This window comes from Schistocerca piceifrons, unplaced genomic scaffold, assembly GCF_021461385.2.
Source record: "Schistocerca piceifrons isolate TAMUIC-IGC-003096 unplaced genomic scaffold, iqSchPice1.1 HiC_scaffold_441, whole genome shotgun sequence".
Classification (NCBI taxonomy): domain Eukaryota; kingdom Metazoa; phylum Arthropoda; class Insecta; order Orthoptera; family Acrididae; genus Schistocerca; species Schistocerca piceifrons.
In genome coordinates, this window is record NW_025728669.1 from 60254 (window position 1) to 72507 (window position 12254).

General features: G+C 40.4%; 1 protein-coding gene across 1 annotated transcript in view; it reads left to right on the top strand.

Moving 5' to 3' along the window:
- Positions 1-613: 613 nt before the first annotated feature.
- LOC124749570 (ankyrin repeat domain-containing protein 16-like) overlaps positions 614-12254 on the top strand; it is a 31925-nt gene continuing 20284 nt past the window's right edge. The window contains exon 1 of the mRNA XM_047248971.1: positions 614-873. Within this exon, the coding sequence (XP_047104927.1) occupies positions 654-873 (220 nt within the window). The 5' untranslated portion in view covers positions 614-653. The remainder of the gene's footprint in view (positions 874-12254) is intronic.

Here is a 12254-nt window from a genome sequence, read left to right on the forward strand (position 1 = left end):
TCTGACCTATTAAGTGGTATTCTACAGTTTAACCATATAACTGGTATTATTGATGGTGACAAGTATCATTACTTGTTGTTAGCTGATCCAGTATGAATCCCATCTGATTGAGCCTCCTTCACATCTTGGATGAGATGACCCTCCAACGGTCATACTACGGCCATGTTTCTACTTGACATGACTACTGCTTCTGTCTATTAACTAAATGTTTTGCACAAACCAAGTATTCTGGCTGGCATAAGTGGTGCTCTTAATCTTCCTTCCTGAGAAAGCCGCCGAAAGACTGCTGAGATAAGTTTTCATCTATTCAAATCAGGTGACAGTGGCACTTATAGGTGAGTGAAAACTACACTACAAAATTCTTACATTCCAGCCTAACTCATGTACACAATCAGAAAACCAAAGAAAACAAGAACAAAGTACTAATTTACAAACACAGAAGGTAACAAACATTCATGTCCATTCAGAAATTTGTAGTAAAGTAAGTAAACTAATTGCTTTGCACAATCCAAGCACTCCAGCTGCTGATATCACTATTACAAAACTGATGCATTAAATTCTTTTTTCTGAGCTGAAAATCTGCAATAAAATTTTGTTAATTATTTTCAGGTGTAACTGTGGATGCTGTGAAACGAGGCGAATGGACCCCACTTATGCTTGCTTGTGCTAATTCTGGCACGTCATCTTGTGATATTGTCAGTTTGCTTCTCAGATTTGGGGCAAAGACAAAAGCTCAGAACAAAGATGGATGGACACCAGTCAGTCTTGCTGTGCGTTTAGGTGATGAAAACAAAATAAAACTTCTAGCATCTGTTGATATTGATGCACTGAAAATCAAGACAAACAACCAACGAACCATACTACATACTGCAGGTATATATTTTGCTGTTTGTAATGAGTAAATCAAGCAAAATTGAGCTGGCCTAAGACAGATAAAACAATACACCACAAATTATCTGAGTGGCACAGAAATCAATAGATGTGAGGTACATGTACAGACAAGCAGATGGATACAATTTCAGACAAGTTGATTTATTCAACAGAAAAAGCTTCTCAAATTATGCAAGTCAACAACACGTTGGTACACCTCTGGCTATTATGCAAGTCATGATTTGGCAAGGCATTGACTGACAGAGTTGTTGGATGTCCTCCTGAGGGATATAGTGCCAAATTCTATCCAATTGGTGGTGCATTAGATTGTCAAAATCCTGAGCGGGTTGCAGTGCCCTGCCCATAATGCTCCAAATGTTCTCAATTGGGGAGAGATCCAACTCCCTTGCTGTCCATGGTCGGATTTAGCAATCACGAAGACAGAAGCGGAAACTCTCATTGTGTGCTTTTGAGCATTATCTTGCCGAAGTGCAAGCCCAGGATTGGTTGCTGTGAAGAGCAACAAAATGCATCATAGAATATCGTTGACGTACTGCTGTGCTGTAAGGGTGTTGCAGATGACAACCAAAGGAGTCCTGCTATGAAAAGAAATGGCACCCCAGACCATTACTCATGGTTGTCAGGCCATATGGTGAGTGAGAGACAGGATGGTATCCCGCCACTGTCTGGGGCATTTCCAGGCACACCTTCACTGGTCATCAGGGTTCTATTTGAAGTGGAACTCGTTGCTGAAGACAATTCTACTCCAGTCAATGAGATTCCAAGTGAAAGAAATGTCTCTAGATGACCCAGACAGTGGTGGGATACCAATTAGACTGTTGCTTGCCGTGTGGCCCAGCAACCACGAGTAATGATTTGGGGTACAATTTCATTTCATAGCAGGATGCCTTTGGTTGTCACCCATGACACCCTCACAGCACAGCACTACATTGATAATATTTTATGCCATATTTTGTTGCCCTTCATAGCAAGCAATCCTGGTCTTACACTTCAGCAAGGTAACGCCCGCCCATACATGATGAGAGATTTTACTGCATGCTTTCATGCTTGTCAAATGCTATTTTAGCCAGCAAAGTCACCAGATCTCTCCCCAATTGAGAATATTTGGGGCATTATGGGCAGGGTCCTCCAACCAGCATGAGATTTTGACAATCTGACATGACAATTGGACAGAATTTGGCGCAATATCCCTCAGGAGGACATCCAACAACTCGATCAATCAATGCTAAACCGAATAATGACTTGCATAAGGGCCAGAGGTGGAGCAGCACATTATTGACTTGCTCAAGTTGTGAAGCTCTTTCTCTTGAATAAATCATCCAATTTTCTGAACTTGTTATGATTTGTTTGTCTATACACGTTCATCACATCTACAGATTTCCGTGCCGTGTGGATAATTGTTTCGAGGTGCGTCATTTTTTATTTTATTTTATTGTCTTAGAGTGTGTGTATATATTGTAAAAGTGATTGTTGTTCCTTAATGTGATGAAAAAGACAATAATTTAAAAAAATAAGTTATGAAAATATTTCATTTATGTAAAATGTTAGTAATAGCTTAAAATTTCATTAACATAACCACAGATATTTATAAGAAATATCTGTTTGAATACTTTGACAGATGTGAGTGCACAAGTGACACAATTTTCGAATAACGTCCGGGAATTCAGCCAGGTAACACTTTCAGTGACCGCCGATATTTCGGTGGGAGAACACCCTGCCATTTTCAAGGCAAACTGCAACGGACAGGCGACATGCATGCAAATTTAAAGCCTTGGTTCTCGGAGTGATGCAAGAAAGATAACACGCAATCTACCCCTCTAATCTTCAGCATTCTTCTGTAGTACCACATTTCAAAAGCCTCTATTCTCTTCATGTCTTGATTGTGTACTATCCCAAGTTTATTCCATGGCTAGTGAAAATTTTATGCTCCATAGATCAGCTGCACAAGGACGACATCAAATGAGTATGGTTGGATGCCCATCAACAGGCTTTTCAGCACCTTAAGAATGTGATATACATTGGGCCTGCTGTTGCCACTCATGATAGATGTGTCCCAGTACAGAATAATGAGAGTTTTTTTCCAATAAGTTGTCAGAGGATTCTGAGTGGCCAGTTGCCTTCACCTGTAAAACGTTAACTGCAGCACACCTCTACCATTTATAAATTGACAAGCCGGCTCTGACAATCATTTGTGAGGCAAAGAAATTTCATGAGTGTTTGTATGACAGCAAATTCCATCTGTTGACTGACTACAAACTCTTGATTTCATTCTCCGGCTCCTTCATGCTTTGCTACAGCTCACAGTTGTCGATCACCACCAGGAGCATGCACAGCATGTCATATGGGCCACACCACTCATGCCAATGGAGCCAAGCAGCCAGCCATGATTCATTCTAGTACAGTCCATTGCATGAGCTAATATCAATCATACCATTCTGCTCATTGGGTTTCGACACTGTGTTGTGCTTGAAGTTCCTTGTTCCAGTTGTTGGCTTTCATTCAGTGTTCTGCTTTCAACAAGCTTGGCTTTCTTTATGGATTACATATTCATATTGGGATCTGACAGGGAAAAAAATAAATAAAAAATAAAAAACAACAGAATGTACAGAAGTGGGGTTATCCATCCTTTTCATGGTTCATCATGAATTTGGCATTTGGAAGTACTGAGCTCAGATTATGCAGAAGTAGTTTCCAGTTCCACAGGCGTGCATTAGTATACCATAAAGGTGCCATTAAGATATTTAAAGAAATGGATTGGTTTCACTTGTGACAAGTTCAGAGCTGTTTCCTCAAACTATTTCACAAACAGATTGGCACCCACTGGATATGGGGCAGCCTTTCTCCACACCCTATATTTACTGATAATACTTACCATTAACCATAGAATGTGGGTGACTGCATCTGTAGGAGGAGTTTAGTGATGGCCTCTGTGAAGAGTTGGAGCAAGTATGTCACAGGTCCTAGAGTGAAAAGAAAAGTCTCTAACACATGATACAAAGGATGTGAGGAAGTTTTCAAAAATGCTGTTACTACACCAGACTTCTGCAGTGAAATAAACCAGCTGTTGGGTAACACATTATCACCTGTAAACATGTGTTGAAATACTACCACACAAAAATCATGACACAAGCTTCCGTATTTGTAGACTGTTTTGTCAAAAGTTTGTTAATATCTGTCTCTCCAAGACTCCTAGAACTTAATGTAGTGTGGGTTCTTGCACTGATATTAACAACAACTGGCTACCAAGCTAAAATATGAGAAGACCTCCAGAAAAGTTACTGATCAACACATCTTATAGCCTCTCCTATTCACAGCTAGCAAGATGAACACAGTGAGGAAGAACCAGTGCCTTTCTAGATAATAGCACCTATACCAAACGCATTGTTGATCCTACACAATGAATGTTCAGAAAAACTATAGCTTTTTGCAACAGTTTTGAACCACTTTAGAAGATTATAAGAAGAATTCAATCTCATGGAATAGTTTGACCAAGATAATGTGGTGTCTTCAAGATTGCAGACGTGCCAATCCCATTATGAACTACTGAGGTTACTTATTTACTACCTGTAAAATACATCAAAACTCTTCTCAGTCCATGTGTCAAGCACTGTGAATACCATTTACAGAACTCCACTGACTTGTCTGCAAGAATTACACTTTCAAAATGCTGGTAGTTCTGTTACTTTCTGTAATGTCATTTTTCACTAAAATACTTACTGAAGACTAACTCCAGCTCATCAGTGACAAGTTTGATTAGCTTATAGCTTAACTCTTCAAACAAGAGCTACCAACTACCTTCCGTCTGTTCAGTAGAGGGTACTACAAACAAGTGAATGATGTGGACATGTATTTCCCTGTCACAAGTGGTTTTCAGTCTGTTTATGGAACTGTCAGAAAAGATAGCTCTTAACTTGCAGCACTTAAAACTGATCTATTTCTTAAGATTTTTAACAATATTTGTGGGATGTTGCAAAATGACCTTTGAATCCAAACAGTATTTGAGTCACTCTCTGTGTCCTGACATCAAATTCATTATGGTTTGTGAAATAAATGAACAACTCACATGTTTGAATGTTTTTGTTGAATGAAAAGGTGACATAGCGTGTACGGCAAGCTTGTGTACCCTGATGTTTACCTAGATGATTCCAGTTGCCACCAGCTAGCATGAAGAATAGTGTGCTTGAATGTCACCACCAGGAATTACTAAATGTGAAAGTGATTTAAAAAATGGGTAAAGTAACTGAGTAACTGACTGGCCCTTCGTACCAGACTGCACATGCAAACGGAAGTCTTAAGCAAAAGGGCTGTGTACCTCGATCTCGTTGCCCCATGAAATGCAAGTGTCCACAAGACTTTGCCGCATTAAAAAAAAAAAAAAAAAAAAAAAAAAAAGGCTATAATGTTGACTGTGCCTCTCGACTGCCCTTCACAACATAGGGTATTGTGGGAATGGTTAGATGTGCACAGAAATTCTTTGAACCAATGATACTGTCATGAGCTGTGCTGCATCATTGGCTGACGTGCTGCAACTCCAGTCACCAGCAAATATTCGTTATTTAGTACTTATCATTTCTAGAATGTTCTCAAAATCTCTTATGTTCATAATATTTGCGTATTATGGAATATTTATTGTTTGTATAAATAACAGCATCCTCCATCCAGGATGTAGTTCTGTTCTGTCAGTATGTTGGTATCAGTACTAAATGTGCTTTCAGTGGAGAACTTCATTGATGACCCTGCTTTAGACTTTGGACTTGGATGAGGTTATGACTTGATATTTTTTGGTGCACATACCGTGTAGTTTAAAATCTCAACATCACTGCTCCAACAAAGCAACATAAAATCTGTTTTCTACATGGCCAGGAACTGAAATACAAGCAGCACATTGTTCCCAAGGCCTGTATGTTCAGGAGATTAGTGGATTCCAAATGAGCATTATGTCAACTGTACATCATGCATCCATCAGCATTTTCTGGAGACACTGGTGAGGACCTAATGAAAGGGATGAAAGCATTCAACCGAGACACCAAATACAAGAGGTGGGATGAGATGATTTGTACCTTCACTTGAATGGTACAGTCCAGCAGCAGTTGAAGAGCAATGAAGAGAATTTCAATAGCTGGGACAAATTCCAGGTTGAACTGAAGAAACTATTAGGTGATGCTCAGCACCAAGTCCACTTAGCGGGAGAACATTTGAAGAATGAGGCCCCACATCACGGGGGTAACTTGACAACATTTGCTAGACGCCGTGCTAGTGTTGCTGCTGCAAACACCACTGTGAGGACTAGCCCTCCTTGCCAGTCTGTCACCACCTGTGGCTGCCCTTTAAAGACAGCAGTGAGTGGCTCTGCAGTCAGTCTCAGTTTCTCTGGGCTATTGTAATAATCTCACAACAGATCACTGTCATGGTTGTGAATTCGCTACATCTTAGGCTTTCGATCTTGGTTTACTCTCAGGGCTTGTTATTCTGCTGTGCTGTCTCTATTGTTTGTCTTCCTTTCATTGTTGTTCACATGTTTACTCTCAGGTTGCTCATTGTAGGGGCAACAGTGTTGTAGCTGCGAACCTTCTCTACACATTGGGAAACACTCTTTCCTGGGCAAGTATAAAAACATTGCGTACTACAGTTCCCACAGAGATATGACAAGGTTCAAACGTGCAGGGGAATACAAATAACAGAAGTGTCAGGCGCTTGTTTACTGCATCAGTTACATGTTCAGATGTTGTTGTTGTTGTGGTCTTCAGTCCTGAGACTGGTTTGATGCAGCTCTCCATGCTGCTCTATCCTGTGCAAGCTTCTTCATCTCCCAGTACCTACTGCAGCCTACATCCTTCTGAATCTGCTTAGTGTATTCATCTCTTGGTCTCCCTCTACGATTTTTACCCTCCACGCTGCCCTCCAGTACTAAATTGGTGATCCCTTGATGCCTCAGAACATGTCCTACCAACCGATCCCTTCTTCTAGTCAAGTTGTGCCACAAACTCCTCTTCTCCCCAATTCTATTCAATACCTCCTCATTAGTTATGTGATCTACCCAAACTTATCTTCAGCATTCTTCTGTAGCACCACATTTCGAAAGCTTCTATTCTCTTCTTGTCTAAACTATTTATCGTGCATGTTTCACTTCTATACATGGCTACACTCCATACAAATACTTTCAGAAACGACTTCCTGACACTTAACGCTATACTCGATGTTAACAAATTTCTCTTCCTCAGAAACGCTTTCCTTGCCATTGTCAGTCTACATTTTATATCCTCTCTACTTCAACCATCATCAGTTATTTTGATCCCCAAATAGCAAAACTCATTTCCTAATATAATTTCCTCAGCATCACCCGACTTAATTCGACTACATTCCATTATCCTCGTTTTGCTTTTGTTGATGTTTATCTTATACCTCCTTTCAAGACACTGTCCATTCCGTTCAACTGCTCTTCCAAGTCCTTTGCTGTCTCTGACAGAATTACAATGTCATCGGTGAACCTCAAAGTTTTTATTTCTTCTCCATGGATTTTAATAACTACTCTTAACTTTTCTTTTGTTTCCTTTACTGCTTGCTCAATATACAGATTGAATAGCATCCAGTAGATTATTGTTTACAATATATGTAACAGTTCTTTCTGTGTTTCCTTTTATACCTTATGTAATTGTTTATAATTGATTTGGCATGCTATTTATTGTTTGCGTAGGGATACTGTTACCATAAAACTTAACCACTACCAACTGACTTGGAGTGTAGTGATTCGAGTCCTCTAGAGTCTCAGAAAACTATTGGTATTTATTCAGAATATAAAAATCCCATTGAGGTACATCAGCACTGTGACTCAAGTTTTACCAAAGTCAGTGCAAAATTGGTGGGTTTTGGGGTTTTAGTTTAGAATTAATTTTAGGACTCATGAAGGCTTATGTACAGCTCAAAAGAATTAGGGGAATACATGCATCAACGCCTGGCATGTTAAATCTGTTTTGATACAGACAGTATCTGTGATCTTATTGCATAGCTTGAGATCTTCACTTTTAATGTATGCAACAGCTTAAATCATTTGCCATCTATTGGCTGTGTTTGTGTTACAGTATCAGATGACTTCTGACCCTGCAGAAGGAAGTGAATACTGGTGTCCCAGTAACCTCTAATGATGTACAGAGACTGCAGTTGTCATTTGTGAATGTTTTACTCAAGTGCAAGTACATGCAATGCGACATGTTAATGCAGTATCAATTGCAAGAGTTGTCTGAGCCAAGCAGGATGAACTTTCCATTCTTTTGCTGCAGATGCAAATGGTTCTCCATCTTTCTTCCATAGGTTGTGGACATGCTACAGGGAGACAGGTCAGTACACAAGACGAGTTGGACAAGGTCACCGATGCATTACACCCCCACTTGAAGACCGCTATGTGAGCATCTCTGCATTGTGGCATTGTACGGCTACCTCCAGAGTGCTGCAAGATGATCATAGAAGAGCCACTGTGTCCTATTGTAATGTAGGGTGTATGTTATGAGAAAGAACCTTATGACCCAGACATCCTGTTCGAGTACCTTGCTTGATATCACAACATCTTGCAGTTCGCCTTCAGTTCTGCCATTGCTGTGTCAACTGGCAACTTTGCCACTCACGAAGTGTGTTACTCAGAGATGAGTCAAGATTTCTTCTGACACGACGCGATGGCCATGTTCATGTGTGGAGACGTGGTGTGTGGTACCTGCCAAACATTGTCCAGGAAAGTTCTGTGCTGGTGTGGAGAGACAGTGTTAACAGCTGTATGGATCTTGTCGTGGTCCATAGTTACCTTACTACCGGGCAATACACCAAATAGATAGTTGGACTATTTGTAGGCTGCTGCATATGGTGGTTGTCCTGAACTCCTTCTTGTGCATGTGTGGTGGGCGTCACTTATGTGATGTCTTGCAAAGCCAGGGCATTTAAATAGTGGCATGACCACAGTGGGTCATGACCTGGTTGACTTCTGTAGAATTATAAGGAGCATGTCACATAGGTGTCGGGCCATGATAAACACGCATGGATGGCTTACACGTTATTGAAACTCTCAAAGCCCAATGAAAAACACCCAGGATGACAGGTTGAATGATTGTTTCCACTTTGTTTTTGACATCTGTTGGACATTTCAGTTCTTATGGTGCAAATTAACGAGATTGTAATGATGTTTTGTTATGTACTTAAAAATGAGCTTAATTTGAAAAAGATAGAGGTATAATTTGCTAACATTCCCAGTCCAAAATTACTGCTCAGTGGAGTATGACAGATACCCTAAGTCATGTTCCTCTTAATTCTCTTGAGCAGTATGTATACTACACTACTGGCCACGAAGATGACATGCTACAGATGCGAAATTTAACTGACAGGAAGAAGATGCTGTGATATGCAAATGATTAGCTTTTCAGAGCATTCACACAAGGTTGGCACCGGTGGTGACACCTACAATGTGCTGACTTGAGGAAAGTTTCGAGCCGATTTCTCATACACAAACAGCAGTTGACTGGCGTTGCCTGGTGAAACGTTGTTGTGATGCCTCGTGTAAGGAGAAGAAATGCATACCATCACGTTTACGACTTTGATGAAGGTCGGATTGTAGCGTATCGCGATTGCGGTTTATCATATCGCGACATTGCTGCTTGCTTGGTCGAGATCCAATGACTGTTAGCAGAATATGGACTCGGTGGGTTCAGAAGGGTAATACGGAACGCCGTGCTGGATCCCAACGGCCTCGTATCACTAGCTGTGGAGATGACAGGCATCTTATCTCTATGGCTGTAATGGGTTGTGCAGCCATGTCTTGATCCCTGAGTCAACAGATGGGGACGTTAGCAAGACAACAACCATCTGCACGAACAGTTCGATGACGTTTGCGGCAGCATGGACTATCAGCTTGGAGACCATGCCTGTGGTTACCCTTCATGCTGCATCACAGACAGGAGCGCCTGCGATTGTGTACTCAACAACGAACCTGGGTGCATCAATGGCAAAACGTCATTTTATTCGGATGAATCCAGGTTCTGTTTACAGCATCATGATGGTCTCATCCGTGTTTGGCGACATCGCGGTGAACGCACATTGGAAGCGTGTATTTGTCATCGCCATACTAGCGTATCACCTGGCGTGATGGTATGGGGTGCCATTGGTTACACGTCTCGGTCACCTCTTGTTCGCATTGACGGCACTTTGAACAGTGGACTTAACATTTCAGATGTGTTACGACCCGTGGCTCTACCCTTCATTCGATCCCTGCGAAACCCTACATTTCAGCAGGATAATGCACAACCGCATGTTGCGGGTCCTGTACGGGCCTTTCTGAATACAGAAAACGTTCGACTGCTGCCCTAGCCAGCACATTCTCCAGATCTCTCACCAATTGAATATGTCTGGTCAATGGTGGCCGAGCAACTGGCTCATCACAATATGCCAGTCACTACTCTTGATGAACTGTGATATTGTGTTGAAGCTGCATGGGCAGCTGTACCTGTACACACCATCCAAGCTCTGTTTGACTCAATGCCCAGGTGTATCAAGGCTGTTATGATGGCCAGAGGTGGTTGTTATGGGTACTGATTTCTCAGGATCTATGCACCCAAATTGTGTGAAAATGTAATCACATTTCAGTCTAGTATAATATATTTGTCCAATGAATACCCGTTTATCATCTGCATTTCGTCTTGGTGTAGCAATTTTAATGGCCAGTAGTGTATATATCTGGTGCATAACTGTAGGATTTGGTCTTATTGTATTTTATTCTTATTTACTATTACATTGTTTGTCTTCAAGAGGTTTTTTTTTTTCCTCATGCCCAAATGGGGACCACATGACAATTTCAGTTCCTTCTCGTCTCCTCTTTTCTTTCCCTCCAGTATTGTTGCATCTTTCAACCATGGTTTTTTCCCCCCTTTCTTCAGTCCCTGTTAATACTTCTTCTTCCTTGATGTCCTTCTACATCACTTTTATGTTGTGTGTTTCTAAATTCTTTTTAAATTCTTGAATCCGGCTTGTTGTTAATTTCTTTACGCAGAGATATTTGTAGGTCTGCTTTGTCAGTCTGTTGGCTTCTGTATAAATGTCCAAAACATGCTATTCTTTTTCTTATTGTTTCTGTTATTTCTCTCTCTCTCTCTCTCTCTCTCTCTCTCTCTCTCTCTCTCTCTCTCTCGATACATTTCACTGTTGCTTCTTAATTTCCAGACTAGTTTGCTTCTCATTTCGGTGCTGATAGCCTCATTGTTGAGTGCCACACACACACACACCATTTATGACAGATTTTCCTGACCCATGTTATTCAATTTTAGCTTTCACAAACCCCAGTAGGTTTTCCTGAGTCCTCAAAAAATGCTCGACACATACCCCTCTAAGGCATATGGTACAACAGTCTTGAACTTTGTACATTTATTCTCAACATTTTTTTTCTCAGAAATGAATTTTTGCTGTTAAGGGGACCACACCTTGCCTATCTAACCCATGTTAATTTAGGCATGTATTTGACCCATTTCAGAAAAAAACTATTTGATGCGGGACCTTAATATTTTTACTGTATGCTACATGATGTTAATAGTCAACTGTACTCAAATCTACTTAATACATTTTATAGTTTTCAAGAAATACTTTTTTAGATTTATTAACAAAAAATATTAAGTTTTTTCTGCAGAAAATATTTTTCTGTGAACTTCCTAATGGGGGAATATTAATGAATATAGTACCAGAGGTGGCTTTTTATGTTATGCAGAGTCTCTGAAAATTTCATTCATTTATCTATGATAGTTTCTTATATAATGGGGCATATGAACTGAAAATTTTAGTTTGTGGAAAATTGACTTTAAAGAAAAAACTTTTGAAATTTGTTACTTACAGTTAATTAAAACTGTCCTGCTGTATGTGATGGCCCTTCTTTGGCCTCTAGCAGATCTTCCAGCTTCTTTTTCACCTTCCTGGATGTTTGTCTTGCTTTCTTGGCCGTATTAGATGCAGACCTGTCTGCATCGGCTATCCTCATTTTATCGCAATGTTGCAGCCCAGTGATCATATTTTCACCAGGATTAATTCCCAGCTTTTTCAATACACAACACTTTCCAATATTACCACAATTGAATGTAATAACAGCATCATGAACTCCTAGTTTCATCATATGCATGCCTACAAATACAGTTTTAGGAGGGCAGTTCCAAATTATGCTGTTGAAACATTCATTTGGGTTCTGTGTCTGCCCATGCAGACACTTCCTTAGAAGGTCAGGATGAGCCAAGTCTCTGAAAATAGGTTTAATTGGTGTAATAAGAGAAGCAGGAAGAGAATGCTGGTGAGAATAAGATTCTCCAGTTGCCCGAGCCCTATTGTATTTGCACCACGAATTTTCTCCT